Below are 22,248 nucleotides of genomic sequence, written 5' to 3'. Positions count from 1 at the left end.
GTTCAAAGTTAATTATATTATTAACCTACTAGATATTTTTTGGTGATTATAGTCCAAAAATGACTTCAAGAGTCTTGATGTTTACTGTACAGCTTGATCTAGCTGCATAAAAATTGGTACTTGAAAGCCGGAGTTTACACTTCTTACTAATCTTTATCTAGACATTACACGCACCTCTGCCCCTTTAGTAAAAGTAAAATTAACCTCTATGAAGCCAGAAAGTCTGATCGCGTCAACCTTGTTGCACCAGCTAGTCCTGTCCCTAGAGCTAATTACAGTACAAACTGGGACCGGAAAGGTTGACCCGGCTCGGAAATTCAAATGTACCTGGGTACTATTGCCCTCGGATTATTTACCATGACGATCTCTACCTCGAATTTTGATGTTTATTGGAACAAGTTTATAATAAATATAAGATTGTCGTCTTCTGTCATGAAATAAATCTTTCCATAGATGGGTAATGTGGATTATGCGTAAAGTTTGAATTTTCTATAAAATCTTTTGCTTTATAGATCTAATCTAAGGCTATGTAATTCAAAGTGAATAAATACTAAAGCGGAACAGACTAAGGTAACGACGACAGGTTGGGCCATAAGGTTTTATTTGGTTTGGAAATAATTGCATGAAAAGATTTCGTTTGGAAAGTAAAGACTAGAAAAAATAGACTGAAGACCCACGTAAATGTCGTCTTCAGTGTTTATTCACTTTGTATGTAATTGCCCTGAGTCAAATTACAGTAAATTTAGAGTTTGCTTAAATTCTCATTGTTTTCAATCATTTAGCTCCTGGTTTAAAAAAGATGATAAAAAGACAACATTTTTTTTGTGTTTTCATAATTTGATCGACCATTGACGTAAAATTAAAACTGGAGCCACGGGGTTACAATGTCGTACTAATAAGTTACCTTAAATTTGGACTTTTCGTTATGTCTAGATTGAAAGGGTCCAATATTTTACAAGCAATACTGATCTTATTATTATTTTTTTTTAAAAACTCCGTATATCTCCATAAAATAAAAAGAAATGAAACAAACTGAACTGTTATGGTTTAATAAATAGATCTAATAAATCACAAAATCACAGGGATTCATTCTTCAATATGTAATATAGCTGCTTTAAAGTGGAAAGATTTCTTGATTTTGATTGATTGATTGATGATTAAAGTGCTAAGGCTGCCGCCTCTTCATCACCCTGAAACAATATTTTTTTAAGACACTGTATTTCCGCCAGCCAAAACCTGACTTCCTCATAAGTATCTTCTGAATTAAAAAGGCAGTTTATTTCTGATTTATTTCTATGAAAGGAATTTCAGCGTATGTTTACATAAAGTACACGATATGCTGCATAAAGCATGGTAGTTAACATTCTTAATTAAGGAAGGAACGGTTCAGTTCTAAGGTACTACTAGGGTCATTTGACAGTACATCTTCAGTTTTAAATGAACTTACTACCTTTAGAACAGAACAGTTCTTTTCCTTGATTAAGAATGCTAACCATATTGGAACCGGGATGAATTTCCAAACTAAAATCAGAATTTTAAAATAGACACAAAACTGACCGAATTTAACTTGTGTATAATTATTTTTAAAATCGGCTAGCCCCTATTCAGCATATCAAAACCCACGTATTGATTAAAGATTATAAATGTGACATTTTATCTTTTGTTCGCTTGGTTACACAGAACTTATAAAAAATATGTAAATCTAACAATTTGAATTCCATTCAGAATTATACGAAAAGCCAAAAGATATTTGAGCAGGGTAAAACAAAATGTCCTGATGAAAATATTCAATCTCTTGAAGTAATTTTAGAGAGTTGATAATATGAACTTTATCTCTGAGATATTTGAATTTGGCGCCCTGCAAATTCAACCAACCACCGCTAGGGGCTCAGAAGGCGCTAGTGTCGGCTCTTGGCAGCCATTTTCAATAGCTTGTTGCCGGCATAAAGAGCACAGATTTACTCAGAATAAATTTTCGGCCCCCACCCTCCTCCCCTTTGCATTGATCTCTTTCAGAAGAGGGGAAACTACCCTCTCTTCACTTTGGGTCCTCCAGGTAGCTTCACCCAGGGCCGGTGAACAGGGTTCACCGGCCCTGGGACAGTGGCCCGGGGGACCAGGTTGACCGGCTGGCAACAACAGGCTGGTCAGCAGGGTTGAGTTTATTGCTTAGCATACAGCTTAGAGCCGGTCAGCAGGGTTGACCAACCCACCCAAGCTTCCGTTTGCAGGGCTGGCAGGTCAACTAGGTCGACCACCTACTAGCTCAGCTAGACCAGTTCAGGTCAGCTAGGTAGAGGCAGGCTGGTCGACCGGAAGGAGCAGGATTACAGCTCCTTAAGAGGACATGGGAGGACCGTACAGGTCTTAGTAGAGGAGAAATCTCCCTTATTCTTTAGCCAAAATAAAGTACAGGTTGGGAGTTCAGGTGAAGAAGATGTGAATAGAGACCCGACAGAATGACTCAGAGATAAGGTAAGATAGTATCAGAAACAATAACTAACATTTTTTTATTGCATCACATTTTCTATATCACAGAAAAACAATAATGTAATCATCTCAGAATAACTTTGGAACATGTCACAAAATTAATAAAAATTAGTTAAGTTGTATTTAATTTTGATAATGGAGAACTGAAAAGTTTTTTAATAACTTTGAAAGTAGTATATTGACAGTAGTATATTATAAACTTTGTTATAAAAAGACATCTCGTTTATCTCAGTTTTAGATAAAAAAGGCACAAAATATAAAAAATTGCATTGTTTTATTCTAGGATGGTACCGATTCCAAAACCATGGATTATTGCCAACGACGTTATAGTGTATAGAGTGATAATGTCCATCCTTTAATATAATATATGGCCGTTATCTACACTAAGAGCGTGTTTGATTACTTTATATCACAGTTGGTTAGACAAACTCCTCATGTCATAAATTTGGAAACCGTTGTAAGCGTACACTGTGCAATCCAGCTAACTAGGCGACAGGGTGACAGCATATGATCCATGACCATAGAGAAAGGATACGAAGAGGTATAGCTTACTTTAGATGTACACAATCGACCTCCCTATTAATTAATCAATGGGGTGGTCGGATGTGTGCCTCCCTATTAATTAATCAATGGGGTGGTCGGATGTGTGCATCCCTATTAATTAATCAATAGGCTGGTCGGATGTGTGCATCCCTATTAATTAATCAATGGGGTGGTCGGATGTTTGCATCCCTATTAATTAATCAATAGGCTGGTCGGATGTTTGCATCCCTATTAATTAATCAATGGTGTGGTCGGATGTTTGCATCCCTATTAATTAATCAATAGGCTGGTCGGATGTGTGTTTCACGATATGTTTACGTAACTAACACTGTACACTTGTATATAGAGTGATCGTAATTCTAGGGAGCATTTATGGAATTAATATTCTTTTAGATTTTTGCTCTTTATATAAAGAGAAAATTTTCTAGGGGGGAGGGGGCAAGAAAAGTGTGTATTAAGTACTCAGCCATGAAAAAAACTAACCTTGCCAACAGGATATTCAATTAGTCAATACATATGATATGAAATTAAAAAAAGAAATGTATTCTGGATAAAAGAAAATTGCGGAACAGGGCATTGGCTTCTTCCTCCCCCCTTACATTGCATTTTTCTTCAAACTTGGTCTTTTCCCCTGACTAACATCTCCTTCTTTAAATAGTTTGAGCAAATACAACTTGAGGGATATATAGTGGAGTCTCCCAAATTCCCAACCTGAATAGGTCTAGCCATGCACAGTGTTCTGATATTTTGAAAAAACTCACATTTTTACAAGAAGAATTGTTTGTGCATTTTTTCACGATGCAATATTTGGTCATACTTTTATTAACAAAAAACAAACAACTGAACTGAAATGTACTGCAGTATACAATCCATATTATATTTCTATCTAATTATCTTTACAAATATTCAATTATCGTATACAAATACGATCACTCTATATACAAGTGTACAGTGTTAGATACGTAAACATATCGTGATGTACACGACCAACCACTCTACAAAATAATTAATAGGGAGGTTGGTTGTGTAATGTGTACATCTGAGGTAAACGTTACCTCTTCGTTTCCTTTCTCTATGATATGATTCCTCCTGATTATTGCATAAAAAATTGAATAAGAAAATTTAAAAATAAAAATTCTTTCCTTATATTATCAATAATACCTTGGTAACTGTACGCTCAGGACTTGTTACAACTTGTTCCAATGCAGGCTGTGCAACAGTCTGTTGTACACCAGTTATGGGTTGTACAACAGAGATGGGTTGTACAACAGAGATGGGTTGTACAGCAGAAACGGATTGTAAAGCACGTGGGTACTGGCTGCCTAGTCGTACAACAGGATGTGTGAGGGTCAGAGAAGGTTGGTACACCAGGCCCTGCAAAGAAAAATATATAAATATACTGCGAGAACCAGAAAACTGGAATAGGAAGACGACATTATAGCAATTCTAAAGTAAATTTGATGTTGATACAATTTACATAGCAAAAAGTTATTAAATCACATATTAAGTTAAATTGGTCTGTGTACACTGCACAATTACTGTGTCTAATGTTCTCAGGACAATTTAAAGTCCTTTCTGGTTCTGGTTCTCACTGTACGTAATATACAAAGTTTGAGACCCATAAAACCTTTAAAACATGAAGCTGGCTTTTTTGACTAAATATGCCAATGAGCATGAAACACATCAATTGTGTAGCGTCCACAGACCCATTATAACTTAAGTAAAGGAACTGAGTTTTTGCCACAAATTCCAATATTCGAATCCCTATATCTTTGCAACCTTAATGTGTTGACTGTATTCCTTTAATATTTCAAACTTGGACTATTTAATCTATTAAACTGTATAGTTTGAAATATCGAAGATCCACGACATCGGGTTTGCAAAGATATGGGATTAAAAAATCAGAGTTTTGGCAAAAACTCAATTTCTTTCAAGCTTCAGGTAAAACTTTTTGGTTTTTAAACAAATACACATGATAAGATTAATTCAATGACGACTTCCTATTCCACAGTTATTTTGGGTCTCGCTGTATTTAAAAAAATTGTTTTGCAGGTTCAAGAGGGGGGGATGTAATTAAAAAAACTTGGTGATCCTAAGATGGGCACTCTGTATGTGATGGGGTTAAGAGACAAAAAGTTTTACATAGTAGCTTGGAAACCAACATTTTAAGTGAAGAAATTCATTCTAAAATATCATTTTAGATGATTTTGTTATTTTGAATGAAAACTAAATAAAATAATTGCCTTTTAAAATAGTAAATATTTCTTAGAATATGTTATTACAAGTGTACAAGTGGTAAAAATAAAGACCTGGTGGGTGAAGTATGGATAGTTGATCGGGTACTGAGGGTAGGGTTTGTATATAGAGCTGGTGTAAGGGTAGGTATAGAAAGGGAAGGATAAGGGAGCTGTCACTTGGTTTATGGACTCAGTAGCTAGAGGAGAACGAATAGGTGATCTTTTCCTGTAAGAAAAAAATACATTTTTTAATATTATTTACTCGCTTTGGAAAAATGATTAGCAATTTCTTAAAAACTTTAAATATGGGAAAATAAGAAAAGCGCTAAAAATCTGACCTTTTAAGATAATAATGAGGAAGCAAGGAAGGATGGTTAGTGGGAGTCAGGTGAAGAAATAGAAAGTGGAATTTCAAAAATGATTTTGTTGAAAATATTATTTTTACTTTTACGATTTGATCAATTAAAATCTAAGTTTAGCAAGGAATGTTTATTTACAAATTATAACATGTCGTTAACTGGATGAAAGTTTTTATTTTTTTAAATGCTTCATTTGTACTGTATTGGTTTCTGAATTTTAGGAGAATAGGGAAATAATTAAATTAGGGCATTGGGGAAATATTGTGAAAAAATTCACCAAACAAATTTCTTTCTTCAACAAGAATGTTCCTAAAATAAAAAAATTTAAACTCTTAAAACTTTGTAAAGATTATTTAAAAACATTTAACATAATGCTGTTAAATGTTTTGTGCCAAAAAAAGTGACATCTTAGAGTTCTTATGAATTGCGCAATATGTGTACTTTCAAAACAGGAGTATGAAGTGATCAAAAAGCGACCCCTTCTTAAAAAAAACTTTTTTTCCCAAAGTTTTCTCAAATAATTAAACAAACATTAATTTTGAACCCGTGAACTATTAGTTGATTTTTGTTCAATATTAGGATTGATTTTCTACCAACAAATCGGTTCATTTTAATATTACCAACCAGTAAACTGGTTGATAATCATCCATTTGAAGGGTTGATTTAAATTAGAATTAGGTTGACTTTCAACATTCAATAAGGATCAATTTTCGACAAAAAAATTAGTAGATCTTAAAGATTTAATTTTGTTATTTTCAAACTTATACATAGATTGGTTTTAAATCCGATAAACTGGTTGGTTTAACAACTTTAACTTGTGTTTATTTTAAACCAAAAAACGTATTAATTTCAAACTCCATGTAATTTTTTTTGGTTTTAATCCAATAAAATAATTTGAAATTAAATTTAATGAATAAACTAATTTTAAATCCTTACACAACAGTCTTGAGAAGAGAGGAGCGAGAAGCTGCAGCGCAGATCAAAGTGAGGAAAATCAGAACTTTCTAAAAAAAAATCATTTTTATAAACATATGTTCTTTTATAAAAACAGCACATAAATAAAATAAACTTTTTTGAATTTGGAATTTATTATTATCGATGTTTTCAAGTTTTGAATTTTGTATTATCTCTATTATCTCAAAAAAACATTTCTCAAAAAGGAAATTAAAAAAAATTGTGCTACTGTAAATATAAAGTTTTTTAAATTTAAGCTAGAGAACAAAAATCAACAAAAAACTATATTCTTGAGTTAAAACCATTTATTACACTTTTTCATTTTCTTTTGTTTAAAGAAATTGAGTCTTTGCCACAAACTTAAAGTTTTTAATCTCTATATTTGTAACCTTTTGTGTAAACCTTTGATATTTAAATATTAGACTATTTGATCCAACAGAATATATAGATAGTTTGAAATGTCATGTACGACATTGGCCTGGGTAGAAATTAGAGAATCAGAGTTTGTGGAAATTGTTTTTACATATAAATACTTTAAAAAGTAAAAAAAAATTTCTTTGCAACATATAATTTATAAGAATGTTAAGTTTAGGGAAGCAAAGACGTACTCAGAGTGCTATGGGAGCTCAGCTTCTTTTTCTTAATAGATAATCTCTATTACTCAGTTCAATAACGTTTTAATAGTTCAGCTATATTAATAAGTTAAACTACTTCTCAATAGTTCAACTCTATTACTTAGTTCAATTACTTATTAATAGTTCAACTATATTACTTTTTTATCTTGATTGTATTAAGCCTAAAATTCTAGATAAGACTGAAAAGCAATAAAACTTAATATTTACTTTTCTTCAGTTTTTTGTTAAATGTTTAGTCGTTCATCATAATTCACATATTAAAAGAGGCGGCTCAGGGGGAAAAGGGAGGGGTGGAGGAATGTACTGAATTTTTACAGAGAAATGTAAACCAAAATAAGCTTGACAAGGTCTACGTTTGTTTACTTTCCTCCCGCTGAAACTGCAGTACTGCAGTACATCGGCAGTATATCACTTTTATTGAAAACACGAGAACTAAATATAAGTGCAAGTGAAGTTCATCTTGCTTGAAGGGACTGTAAAGGAAAATAACAGTATACATACATTTTTATCGGAGTAACAAAGAAGAAAATTTCGTTGTGTTCTATCCTGAAAACCTATTAATTCTGTCAATTTCTTTACTCGTCACTACGCAGTGGCTTTTTGTATCACCACAGAATGAGCATAACTTCTTAGAAAAAAAAACAAGACTATCGAATCTCTTTCATTTCCGCTTTTACAAAGATTTGGAAGGTACCGTTGTGAATCTTACATGTAACTCTTTGATTAGGGTTTCTTGGAATAACGTCGACAGTCTATTTAAGAAAAGATTTTTTTATCTTTGCTTGAAGACACAATAGGACCGGCCTCTACAAAAGAAACGGTTGTAAAAACAAGAGAGAAAGAAAAACATTTGAAGAAGTAAAAATACACAAAATTTGATGGATTAATCCCATATTTATTTTTTACGAAACCCAGCCTTTTCTTTTTCAGAATATTCGATAAAAACACACATAAAGGGTTTTGAATAAAATATGGCTCGGGAAGAAAAATATATTTTTGTAGTGAATCTTTATTCATGATTATAGATTCAGCTAAAGATAAAAGATATTATATCTTCTGCACTCCGGTCTGTGAACTAGACAAAAGAAAAAGGTAGAATTTATGCGACATTATAAGTGCGACTTTGTGACCTTGTTGCTCCTCTAGTCTTGATTTTACGCACAAGCATGGTAAAAGATTTTTTTCGTTATATTTTAGAAATTTTAAACATTTTCGTTCTTTTCAATATCTCTCCAATAAGAAAAGCTATGCAATCTACTTTAGTTTTGACTCATCCCCCACACCAAATTAATATACAATATTCTAATGTAAACAAAGTGAAATCGTGAAAGGTGAATCTTTACACGTCTTACCATGTTGACAACTGTATGATAACTGTACCACAACCAAGCTGAAACCAATTCGGGCCGTCTAGATTTCTATATATCTATCTATCTGCCTTACTATCTAACTCTGTACCTTTCTGCCGCCTACCATCGCTCTATCTATCTATCTGCCAGAAATCCTGCATTTTTTAGAAAGCTGTCAGATCAGTTTGAAGTGACAGGGTGTCAAAAAATCCAAGTAAATAGAAATAAATACACAACACAACACAGTAAAAGAGGATTTTCATAAAAAAAACTTGAAATTATCTCTTTAAATCTTAAGTATGTTTCCTCATTCTTATTTTTCTTTAGACACCTACCATATGCAGTGAAATCGCTTTACAGAACAAAATAAAGTTTTTTTTTCTGCAATTGAATTTTTCTGAGAACATATTACGTAATTACAACAATTAAGAGGAGGCTTGGGGGAAAATACTTAAAGAGAAAACCTTTTTTTCTTTTTAATCAGCAAATTTTTCCAAAATGATTTAGCCTACATTTGAATTTTTATCAGGTATCAAAATTATAAACATGGATATCTAATTAAAACTTAATCCGCCAACACATTTAAAAGTACCGTTGATATCGGAGTTGGGAACTTTTGAATGGATAACCTATAATCCCGACTACTTAATCCGAATATCCACTGTGGAAACTTTTCATTTTAGTCCTTAAACCACTCTTTTTCTCTATCTTTGGATATCCGTACATTTTTTTCTCCAATGAGAGTGCAGGAATATAGTTCGTAAATTGTATTGACCAATGACAGCCTTAAAAATATATTCTATTCTATGAGAGAAATCCGCAATTTCTAACAAATAAAGAATTTGTTGTCGGCCGTTTTGTAAATTAATCGGCGAAGAAAAATATATAATAATATGTTTGAGATTCTTTATTAACCAATTTTAACTAATGTATTAATAAATAAATGGGTGAGAAATTAAGTGAAGGCCCTTTAAGTCAAGAAAAATGAACAAATCTGGAGTTCCGAGAATCCAATTTGTTGATCTAAATATTTAATCTCGAGACCAACATAATCTCGAGATTAGCAAAAAGAGAGGAATAAGCATTAATCCTGATATCCACCATTCTAAAGTTCCCAGAGATGGGAACTTGTGAATGGTGGATATCGGGATTAAGGCTTGATTCACTCTTTTTCTTAATCTCGAGATTAAAAAATGCTTGTTCTCCACTTGTTATTAATCTTCAGATTAATTAACCGATCGGGATTAAGGATATCCCATTCTAAAGTTTTCAGCTCTGCTCGGATATGCTACGCTACTCGACAAACTAAAATAAATTGCACGTAAGTTTAAAATCTTTAATGTTAAAATCGTAACTCCTCTCATTGAAATGTTTGAATTTTTAATATGTTCCAGATAAATTAGCTTTTCTTATACTTGTGAAAAAAAACTACAGGATTACAAAGTCATACCAGAAAAATAGCTTAATTTGACCTTCTCCTTCTGTCTTGTTCACAATGACCAATCTGTTTGACCCTTTAAGTAATTATCTATAAGTACAGCGCAGCCGTTACATGAAACAATTGTCTTCTTGGTAATGTATATGATAAACCCTGTTATAATAATAAGCCCTGGATAAATCGCCGATAGGCCAATGCGCGGCTGTTTTTCTCTTACACCCTGAGCCCAAAACTTAAGACAGGGTATCGTTATGAAAACCAGTTTTAAAACCCGGGTTTCACGAATGGGGTTAGTCAGTTTTGTGGATATCAATATTTTTGTCATGAAATACTATATTATTTAGTTTCTTACTATTCTCCATTTTGGTCGAATCTCTTTAATCAAAATCTACAAAATGTTAAGACCCCAAAAAGGACACTCGTTAGTTTCGTTCGACGGTACTCTTTTAAATTTCGGACTCTGTATACAAATACGCTTAGCATGGGTCGATGAACCCGTGTACTGTTTTTACAGTTTTCAAGCTAGAAAAACGACGATTATCCTTCACATTGTTGAGTAAATAACTGTTTAAAGGATACTTTTGTATACCAGGCTTACCTTCTTCAAGTGGAGGGTCAAATGAAATTTCAATGACGGTAACCATAATGTTTTCTTAAATTGCATACTAGAAATCGTAATGTTTTTGTATTTTTTGTTACACCTTGTATGGGTCGATGACCGCACTACTGTTTTGACCAGATAATCCTTGATAAAATCTTAGTTTATGATTAGGTGGGCGTGTCGTGACTAGGCCTAAATATAGGGATTCCTTAAAAGAACGAGATTTTTGACTGTACATATTCATAAGTCGTATTACTCTCCGGAAAATTTAAACAGTGGTTAAGCATAACTTATTAATATAAGATTAAAACGTTTGATTTGCCAAGATAACATTTTATTATTGCTACAAAAAAGCTCTGTGAAATATGAACAAAGATTAAATTTAATTAATACTAAAACGTAGTTAAACTATCTTTGGCTAATTTAATCATTACTGTTCATAGAGGGGAGGGGCACGGTGGGGTATTATAGGGGGTGAGGGGTGACTGGTTTTTGTTACAATACTCCCCTTAAAATGCATTTGTCTTGTGTTTCATGGTAAGAATGGACAACACGAATAAAACCGCAATATATTTAGATGTCGTCTTTATTACAGCGAGCTTGTATTTCGAAAGAAAAACATATATTTTATAGCAAAAGTACAAGAAAGGACAGCGGTTTCGGGATAATCCAAATATATAAATAGATTCTTACAGCCATATTTATGGGCATCGTCAGTACGTCAAAACCTTAATTTAGTCAGAGTATCGAGTAGAAAAATCCTTTTCAAAGAGTTTTAAATGAAATAGTTTTTCGGTCGAAATTCTTAAATAAAACATAACATTTAAACAGCTTAGAGACTTCTCTCTAAAAAAAAATTCTTAAGGGCCAATCTTTATTATACATAAATAAAAGGTTTATGGAATAAAATCATTTTGGCTGACCGCCCCTGGGGGAAAGGGGGGTTGGGAGGGATTCCATTTCCTTTAAAATTTGAAATATAATAATCTTTTTTAAAAGCTAGTTTCATGTTGTCAACATGTTTGCTGCATTTAGAATATATCCTTTCTGTCAGAACCATATATTTTCTTCAGAGTTATGATAATTATTTTCCAAAGAGCTAGTGATGTGCATTCCGTTGGTTCGTTTTTAAATCGTGCATTGCCTATGTTTTCTTTTAGGGTCCAAATTTGGCAAACTTTTTAATTATCCCAGATTTAGACCCTGACAGAAAATTTAAACGATTCAAAAAACTAACGTGCCATAAGAATCGTTCTTAAACTGCTTTTCAATTTTATTAGGTTAAAAATATTGCAGTTATCCATTTCATAACGATTAACACCACTACGGCGCAGTATAATATACCCCTGTTTATTATACATTTATCTGTGGAAAGTATGTTTATTAAACACAAGGACAAATAAAGTCAATATCAAAACCTAGGTTAAGGTTTTTTAGTTCGTATTTAAAAGTTCATGCTTTCTTTATTTTAATCTGATTTTTACAAAAATGTAGGCTCTATAAGTGTACTATGAGCAAAATTAAGTAAAAATCTAACAATCTAACAAAAATCTAACAATTAAACCAATAGTTGTCATATTCCGTTTTTTGTTTGATCATTCTTTTGGAACCTCTTAGCCTCTTAAAAGTCAAACAACTTAAAAAATTTAATACGGTGACACCAATATAACTATAATGTAAAAGTATGGTAAATGTATGTGCCTACTTTACAACATAAAATACAAATAAGATTGCATAAATGTCGTATTCCTATTCCACAATTGTTTGGGTCTCACTGTATGCATATCTCTGTGTATAGCAAGAGAACTCATGAGTTAAGAAAAAGCATTCTATCTTTCTATCTACAGTATTCAGAGGCTGGTGAGAGAAAAGAGAAGAGGCTGTTTAGACAAGGAAACCATGGAACTGGCTTAGAATAGTTGTAAACATCATGGACCTTGGTGTATATACTGTGGATTGCGGTACAACAGTACCGAACCCATAATCCACTCTGGAAAAAGAAGACGATATTTATGCAATATTTGTAACATGTATTTGATGCATAGCTGTTATTGATTTAATAGTTAAAACATATAGATTGAAAATAAACATATGATTTGAAATGACTATACCACAAGATTGTGATTTTTTAAAGGGACCGTTAACTTATTTGGGTAATTTGAAGGTAAACTAAATAGCCTATAAGCCATTGCTATCAGTATACTTATCATAGACAACTTTGGCATGAGAAAAAGTCGATTTTTCATTCATAATTCCAGCGCAAAGATATGATACCTTTGCATTTACACTATTTGATGCTTATTGTCATAGGATTTTAAAAAATTTTCAATAATTAAATTAAATTGTAGTATCATATAATCATTTGTAAATTTCTTTATTTTTTTTCAAAATTATTTTAAAATTGTTTTTTTTTTTCAAAATATAACTTCTTTTTAACATTTGACGATTTGATTCGTTTTCCCTACTTCTCCAGGAATCCACGTGATTTATTGAAAAGATGGAATCTAGGAACCGGGTTGTCTGAGAGAGAAAGTCGTCTTTGTATAATTATGTTAATTTGTTAAATAATGTTTTAACACGAAACACTATAAAATCAAAAGTTTATTTTATTATATTCTGTCTGACACATGATGTCATTGAAATATAATAATTTTACATTTGATTGGGATATTGTTGCTGAATAAAAAAAAAAATTAAATAGTGTCTATACAAAGGTATCATACCTTTCCACTGAAATTATTAACGATAAATCGGCTTTTTCTTTAAAAAGTAGGACTGCAGATACCAATGAATACCTAATAGGCTATCTATCTATAGTTATTGAATACTCTAAGTAAAAGTGTAAGCTGAAAAGTATCTTAATTAATTGTATACTCTAAGGAAAGTGTACACTGTAAACTATATAGTTATTGTATACTCTAAGTAAAAGTGTACACTGAAAACTATTTTTATTAATTGTATACTCTATAAGGAAAGTGTACACTGTAAACTATCTATAGTTATTGAATACTCTAAGTAAAAGTGTAAACTGAAAAGTATCTTTACTAATTGTATACTCTAAGTAAAAGTGTACACTGAAAAGTATCTTTATCAATTGTATACTCTCAGGAAAAGTGTACACTGAAAAGTATCTTTATCAATTGAATACTCTAAGTAAAAGTGTACACTGAAAACTATCTTTATTATTTGTATTCTCTAAGGAAAGTGTTAACTGAAAAGTATCTTTATCAATTGAATACTCTAGGTAAAAGTGTACACTGAAAACTATCTTTATTAATTGTATTCTCTAAGGAAAGTGTAAACTGAAAAGTATCTTTATTAATTGTATACTCTAAGGAAAAGTGTACACTGAAAAGTATCTTTATTAATTGAATATACTCTCAGGAAAAGTGTACACTTAAAACTGCTTTCCCTGACAGTTCCCTATCTAATAGCTTTCTCTTCAGTAAAAGCAAAATGTTGTCTGCATCCGGTAAAAAGTTATGAAACTTGGTGTTATAGTAAATTTTTACTGATACGTTAAAAATGAATTCACATATTAAAAACAAAATTTGGTGGTTCATTTCCACTATACCACTTTGAGTAAATACAGCTTGATATTTATAAAATATAAGTACGATTGATTATTTTTGTGGTTTTACAAAAAGAAATACACAACACAATGTTTTTGGAAATTAAAGGGGGGGGGGTCAAACTTTATAACTCCTGAAAAACAAACAAAAAAAACAGGAAGTTCATTGAATCCCCTAGTTTCAAAAAAAAAATTTTTAAAAAAATTTCACATCCTATAATGCAGAATATATCTACACTGAACATAAGACAAGCTTATCCTAAATACAGAATATATTAATCCTGAATACAAGACACCATCCTAAATACAGAATATATTAAACCCTAAATACAGGAAATACAGGATTACAAGAGCCCCTGAATACATGATTAATTCAACCCTGAAACAGGATATATTATTAATTTCTGAATACAAAATATATTAAACCCTGATTTGTAAACCCCTTAATGCAGGATATATTAACCCCCTTAATACAGCATAGATATACGGTATATTTAAACCCCTGAATACAAAGTATATTACACCCTCATAATATAATATACTAACCCCTTGAATACAGAATATATTACACCCTGATAATATAATATACTAACCCCCTGAATACAAAATATATTACACCCTTATAATATAATATACTAACCCCTTGAATACAGAATATATTACACCCTGATAATATAATATACTAACCCCCTGAATACAAAATATATTACACCCTGATAATATAATATACTAACCCCTTGAATACAGAATATGTTAACCCTGAATTTAGGACAAATTAACCTCTGTATACAGGATATACTAACCGCTGACTGAATGCAGGATATGATAATCTCTGAATACATGATATATAAACCCCTGCATTCAGGATATATTTACCCCCTAAATACAAGATAAGTGGTATACAAGGTGTATTTACTCCTTAAGGTATACATGATGTATTTAGCCCTGAATGCTATACAGGGTATATTTACAACTGCAGGGAATTAAAGTGTATTTACCCCTGAATGGTATACAGGGTGTATTACCCCTGAATGATATACAGGGTGTATTTCCTCCTTAAGGTATGCATGATGTATTTAGCCCTGAATGGTATACAGGGTATATTTACAACTGCAGGGAATTAAAGTGTATTTACCCCTGAATGGTAACAGAATGTATTTACCCTTGAATGGTATTCTGGGTGTATCTAGCCCTGAATGGTATACAGGATGTATTTACCCCTGAATGGTATGCAGAATGTATTTACCCCTGAATGGTATTAAAACCATTTATTACACTTTTTCATTTTCTTTTGTTTAAAGAAATTGAGTCTTTGCCACAAACTTAAAGTTTTTAATCTCTATATTTGTAACCTTTTGTGTAAACCTTTGATATTTAAATATTAGACTATTTGATCCAACAGAATATATAGATAGTTTGAAATGTCATGTACGACATTGGCCTGGGTAAAAATTAGAGAATCAGAGTTTGTGGAAATTGTTTTTACATATAAATACTTTAAAAAGTAAAAAAAAATTTCTTTGCAACATATAATTTATAAGAATGTTAAGTTTAGGGAAGCAAAGACGTACTCAGAGTGCTATGAGAGCTCAGCTTCTTCTTCTTAATAGATAATCTCTATTACTCAGTTCAATAACGTTTTAATAGTTCAGCTATATTAATAAGTTAAACTACTTCTCAATAGTTCAACTCTATTACTTAGTTCAATTACTTATTAATAGTTCAACTATATTACTTTTTTATCTTGATTGTATTAAGCCTAAAATTCTAGATAAGACTGAAAAGCAATAAAACTTAATATTTACTTTTCTTCAGTTTTTTGTTAAATGTTTAGTCGTTCATCATAATTCACATATTAAAAGAGGCGGCTCAGGGGGAAAAGGGAGGGGTGGAGGAATGTACTGAATTTNGGGGGGGGGGGGGGGATGCTAGATTTATTTAGGATTCAAAACATAATTCAAAACATTCAGATTTAGAAACACTAGGTTTTTCTTCCCTTCAGTGCTATTGAGGAGCTATTCTGAAATCTCAGGAGGGGGGGATAGGCCCCCCCTGAATCCGTCAGGGGGGTGCGAAGGTCCTGCTGCCCCCTCTATCCGCCCCTGCTTATTTAGTTAATATTGTTCTAATGAAAAATTTAATATAAATGTAATATCATTCAACCCTTAATCTGAATTCGCGAAAAATCACCGAACCTAAGAACTTGCAGCTATATATTTCACAATGAGACTTTGCCATTATTGTACACTCAAAAATGTTGAAACCAATCTAGGAGCCTGATGTGAATCCAACCAAGGAGTCTGTTGTGAATCAAACCTGAGAGACTAAAAAAATCAATACCAGAATTAAGGATTACAGAAGAGACAACATTGATAACAACAACAGGTTCATCAGGGTCAGGAAACAGAAGATCGGGAAGAATAACCAAGACAGTAGAAAAGTTTGATTCTTTTCCAGGACCGGGGACACCGAGGACCAAGACACATCCAGGAGTGCCCAAAATATTAATGAAATCAGGGTTCTCAATCATGTAAACTATGATATCCGCTTTCAGCAAAGCATGGCAGTAAACTCGTCAACTAATGGGCCCTCCGTCAACAAGGAGAAGGAGTACATTAAGGGAGAGCAGAGCATCAACCAGAACCAGGGCAGCGTCTGTGGAAAAGATAGAACGGAAAGGGAGTATCAAAATTAATAACTTATTAGTTGACAATACACAGTAGAAAGTAGGTCAAGAAATAGGTCAGGAAGTAGGTCAGTAAGTAGACCAGGAAGCAGGGCAGGAAGTAGAGACAGATGGGAGAGTAGCAGATGGTCTGAAGACAAAGACGACAATGAAAAGGGAAAAGAAGGCGGGATTCATGCCATTGGGGAGAAAATTTAGTGTTTGCAATTAAAAAAAAATGAGCAACAATGATTTTTATTTACAGTATTATTAAATACAATCATTAACCGCAACCTAGTAGTATCCAAATTCTCGCCCCAGGCAGGAGTTTTACTTTCTCTGCAAGGCGGAGACAGGGCGGAGGACAGACTACGAGGACAGAGACCTCCTCACCCCCCATCATGTTTGTGGAATAATTAGACAGAAGGATCCCGGCCAGTAATCCTCTAGGATCTCGTCATAAATCATGAAATCATCAAGAAACAAGGAAAAATGTATTTTCTCTAAAGGGGAAAACAAGATTTAAACAAGGATAGAAAGTGATCCTCAAGGATCATTTTACAGGTGTAGCATTTACGAATCTAACTATAATTGCACCAATTCACAAAACAAAATAGTTGTCGTAAAATATTTAAATAACTGTTTGAAACTGTATTTAATATTTTAGTTTATTTCAGATCTAGAAGTTTTAGTAATTTACAATGAGTGACGTGAAAGCCAAGCTAAATCTAGGTCAGCGTTTTAATTTCAAGATGTGATCACAAACATTGTAACCAATCCCTGTAATCCCAGACTTGAACACAATTATCTCAATTTTAGCCTATAGTTAACCCCTTAATCTCTACAGAAATGATCACAATTGTAGCTGTCAGTCCCTTAAATAGTCGCTATAATTATATCATTAAATCCCTTTAATCCCAGATTTGATCACAATAATAGCAGTCAATTCTTTAATCTTTTTAATTAAATATGATCGCTATTGTACAGTCAATCCCTTAAATCCCACATATGATCAAAATTTTAGTAGTATATCAATTAATCCAAGATATGATCACAACTATAGCAGTCAATCCCTTTAATTTCAGATATAATCACAAGTATAGTTGTAATTTCTTTAATCTCAGATATGATCGCTATTGCAGAAGTCAATCCCATAAATTAGATCTTAATTATAGTAGTAAATCCTTTATTCCAAGATATGATCATAATCATAGCTGTTAATCCCTTTAATCCCAGAAATCATCACAATTAAATCCCATAAGTGATCTCGATTATAGTAGTAGATCCTTTAGTCCAAGATACGATCATATTTATAGCAGTCAATCCCTTTAATCCCGGACATGATCACAATTATAACATTCATTCTTTTTTTCTGAATATGATTACAATTAGTGAGAACCAATAAACTTGGAATAAAGAACTTTGCAAAACATTTTACTTAAGAAATTCACTAATAATTGTGTGATATTCAAATGTTGCAACTGATAAATCTCTTCAAAGTTTCAGAGCCGTCTTTTTATAAATACCTCAGTTGTAAATTACAAAAAAAATCGAAACAGTTTTCTAATTAAAAGAAAATAGAAAATGACGATAGTTCCATTGTTTTCTGGTTCTCACTGTATGATCTAGGGGATGGAGAAGGAGCTGATGTAGTTGATATGGATTCTCAGCTTATGTGGAGACCTCACAATGTTGAGGTACAATTATTAGAATTGCGTAATATGATGTTTAAACATATAATTGATAAAGTTATATAATAAGATAATTAATTAACAGATAAATGATAGAATACTTGCAAAGTTAACGTTAAAAAAAACGTTCCTTTGGGTTAATGACAAGAATATAACCCCCCAAAACCCAAACTTGGTTTTATTGTTTACTTAGCTTATAGTTTTCATGAATTACCACATTGCATATCAGTGGGAGGTTGGTCAATATTACGAAGTTTACTAAAATCAAGGGTGTAATGCAAGGAAAGTTTATTGCGGTCGTGTATACTCTGCGTACATATTGAAACCAGTTCTCTTTGGGCGGAATTTGTAAACAAGAATAGATGCATCAGTGTTCTTTTAGTATCCAAGGAGGTCGCCCAAAGAGGTCTAGAGGAGTTCAAATGATGAAATGTTTAGAATTGAAGGAGGACGACATTTAAACCTTTTTACAGTTTGAAAAGGTTAGTTTGAGATTTCTTTTAGACCCTGCGCCTAACATCATTCTATACGCTTCCCAGGTCAAACATTTTTTATATTAATCTTGCTTTAAACCTCAAGAATTGAGCAGAATGTGCAATATCTGTTTTTTTCTAAGAGGTCTAAACTCATTACCAGAAAGAGAATAGTAAATCTTATTTATATATATATGGCTCGTCCCTTGCTTTCTTTGTTCGTTTCCTTTAAATGTCAAAACGGCTGGTCTGATAAGGTATGCCTTTTTTTCGGGGAAAAAATGACGATTTTTTTATGAAATTTAAAATTATAAGCTAGCAGAGAAATCCAAAATTAAAATTTTTAGTGTTTTATACTATAGCATAACAGTTTAAAGGCAAGAAAGAGCGGTGAAACTTAGATTTTAGAAAATTAAGATTAAAAATGTGTTTTTTATTATTAGGTGTAATTAGTTCTGTTAAAGGTAGCACAGTGATTGACAAGGTAAAATATTGAATAAATGTTTCGCCATATTAAAATGGAGTGGACTTGGTTATTAATTTGAAACAAAAAAGTTTCCTGCAGAATATACATTTCTTCAATAAAAGTAAAACTAGCAAAAACACCTTGCGTTGCCCGTGACTTGACCATCACTCATCAGTCTTTAAATTGTTTGGTCGCTAATGAGGACAACTGTGACACAGCTTAAAGTAAAAGTCAACAAATCGAAAGTGCATACTGCATAGGTTCTATTGGTGATGTCAAACCTTGAAAGCAATTGTTTTTAACTTCAAGTGACCCTCCATGCAAAGATTGCAATGCCCGATTTACAAAGTTATCCTTAAAAGCTTTGTCTGATCAAGCATTAATTAGATAATCATGTTTTTGTTTATTTTCATTTGTGGGTTTTCTGCAAAAGTGACTTGATTACTTATTGCTAATAAGAAACAATGAAAAATTAGCAGAATGGAACCCTTTTTGAGCCAAAAAACGCGGTATCTTTCACATTTTTGATCATTTTAAGATGTATTTCTCTTTATTTTGAACTTTCTTAAAAGTTAACTGTGCATCTTAATGAAATTTTCACATTTTGTTAACTCATTTTTAGTTTTTACCGAATACTACTACAGTCAATCATCCGATTTGATTTGTAAAAATTAGAGAAATATATGAATTTAAAAAAATAAAAAATGATAATGAAATAAATTTACTCTAGAATATTGGGATGGAAAAGATCCCACAATGGTTTCCAGGTTCGAGATTAAACTATGCTGAAAACTTACTCAGGTATTTTTTTCTTAATAATCCATTTTGAACATAGTTAAATTTTCTAAAAATAAAACCGTTAAGTCATTGCTATGGTCGTATTTGCAAAGCTATTTTCCTTAATACATTATAGGGCTCAATTGAATAGAAAGTCAATTTTCAAACAATNTAAAGTTAATCTTTGTGGCACTAAATTAACTTTCTCTTGTCCGTAAATGTCAATCTTGGAATAGCGTTTTTTTTTCAAAAATAGGTGGATAGATGGAAGGATGGAAGGATGGAAGGATGGATCTGACTTGATTCTGAATATTTAACTGCTTAAAATGAATCTATTTATTTCAATACATTTTATCTCTTACCCTAACGCCTCCTCAAGAATTTCATTGGCTACCTCAAACTTTGCATCAAAGACCCCCAACTTTAAATTGGAGACTCCCAAGTTTTTTAGCCGAGGCTCAAGACTTTTAGATTTTTATTTAAGTCTCCAAGCTTGTTAACAGGACTTCCAGGTTTCTATCAAAGACTCCAAGCTCTTATAGCAGAAACCCTAAGAATCCAGATTTTAATTGGAGAATCCAAGTTTTATATTGGAGACCCTCAGATTTTCAGTGGAGACTCTTAGCCTTCATTGAAAACCCTCAACTTTTTTTCGGAGACCCCAAACTTGTCAGTGGAGACCCTCATATTTTCATTGGAGACTTTGCAGCGGAGACCCTCAGTGTATGTATAAAATGCCTTTTTTTCGACTACGAAGTTTGCACTCTTTAGAATGTGGGTGGTGAGGATAGTAAAGGTCGGAGGGTGTTATGAATCCCAGAAACAAGCTTAAAACAATTGATTTAATGAGAATCGATACCCATGTATTGTATACCATGCACAAAGAATAATCAAAGAGTGAGGATGGGGTCTCTCTAAAAACAGACGGTAGTTGGGGTAGTATGGGTAGTTCGAGAGTACTCAAATAATAATGACCTCTTCCCAGTATCAATTTTTGAGTTGAGGAAAATATTACGATATTTGTTTTTTAAGGTTGTATTCAGTGTAGAGGCTGTATCCTACAACATGAAGACCCATGATCATCTTGGTAAACTGACCCAGGTCATAAACCAGCTCAAACAGGTTGAAAAGGTCGTCATCATTCCATTCGTTCACAGGTATTAATAATAAGGAACATCCTTCTTAAAAATAGCATTATACTTTTCCAAGTTAGGTGAAGATAGATAGATCTTTTTCAAAGTTAATGTTAATCATAACAAGTAAATGACGGAATGAAATAGATCTTTTTTATATCTTTTAATTAGAAAATAGAAACGCTGTAATATGAATTTTAACTAAAATGTTGATTTGTATGGCCATAACATTATAAATTACACAAACTTAATCTACAATTATAATAAGGATTTTAAAAAAGATGACCGTCATATCGCTTTATTTATAACTTTATTGATGTACAGCCAATCCCATATGGATACAACTCAAGAGTTTTAATAATGTCGTATTCTCAACCTATTCAAGATCAAATGCCGCGAAAATAACGAGTTTAATATATAAATTACTGCCCTGCATATTTCAGGGCTATTAGTTTACCTTGAATTAAAAATAAAAAGTAGTTTCTTAAGAATTATCAAAATATTATCATTCTCAACAAGGATATTTGATATATTTTCATAAATCTTGTATTCAACCATTTGAAACTGCAAACATCTGAGCAGCTTTCTTCATGTGCAGATGAAGCAAGATGTTTATTAGCACTGGATTTCCAAGATATGTATTAGCACTTGCGCACATAGTGTGCCTAACCCCGTTGGTGATTTTAATCACCCGAACTGGGATGACTTTAAGATGAAATACCATTGATTGATTTATTAATGTTAGAGAGGTTGAGATAGATAAATCTGGAGTACGGAACTCAATGTTCCTGGACGAGTTCCTTGACTTAGGATTGAACCAGGACGGTACCGTCCCTCAGCTTCAGTATGAACAGGTAAATGGAGCT

General features: G+C 32.4%; 2 protein-coding genes across 4 annotated transcripts in view; one reads left to right on the top strand and one right to left on the bottom strand.

Moving 5' to 3' along the window:
- Positions 1 to 1,033: 1,033 nt before the first annotated feature.
- Positions 1,034 to 8,655, bottom strand: LOC111710020 (uncharacterized). Its single transcript, XM_023484026.1, has 5 exons — positions 8,571 to 8,655; positions 6,566 to 6,633; positions 5,343 to 5,496; positions 4,195 to 4,407; positions 1,034 to 1,190 (listed from the first exon to the last, which is right to left on the bottom strand). The coding sequence occupies exons 1-5, from the start codon at positions 8,571 to 8,573 to the stop codon at positions 1,158 to 1,160; spliced, it is 471 nt and encodes a 156-aa protein (XP_023339794.1). The 5' UTR covers positions 8,574 to 8,655; the 3' UTR covers positions 1,034 to 1,157.
- A 12,603-nt stretch (positions 8,656 to 21,258) lies between these two features.
- The window catches only part of LOC111709876 (acetoacetyl-CoA synthetase), a 21,887-nt gene continuing 20,897 nt past the window's right edge, over positions 21,259 to 22,248 (top strand). For all 3 annotated transcript variants that reach the window (XM_023483808.1, XM_023483823.1, XM_023483816.1), the window contains exons 1-2: positions 21,259 to 21,406; positions 22,128 to 22,236. In XM_023483808.1, the coding sequence (XP_023339576.1) occupies positions 21,315 to 21,406; positions 22,128 to 22,236 (201 nt within the window). In that variant the 5' untranslated portion in view covers positions 21,259 to 21,314. The remainder of the gene's footprint in view (positions 21,407 to 22,127; positions 22,237 to 22,248) is intronic.

This window comes from Eurytemora carolleeae, unplaced genomic scaffold, assembly GCF_000591075.1.
Source record: "Eurytemora carolleeae unplaced genomic scaffold, Eaff_2.0 scaffold46, whole genome shotgun sequence".
Classification (NCBI taxonomy): Eukaryota; Metazoa; Arthropoda; class Copepoda; order Calanoida; family Temoridae; genus Eurytemora; species Eurytemora carolleeae.
The sequence above is the reverse complement of the archived record's forward strand: the minus strand, read 5'-3'. Positions and strand labels throughout refer to the sequence as shown.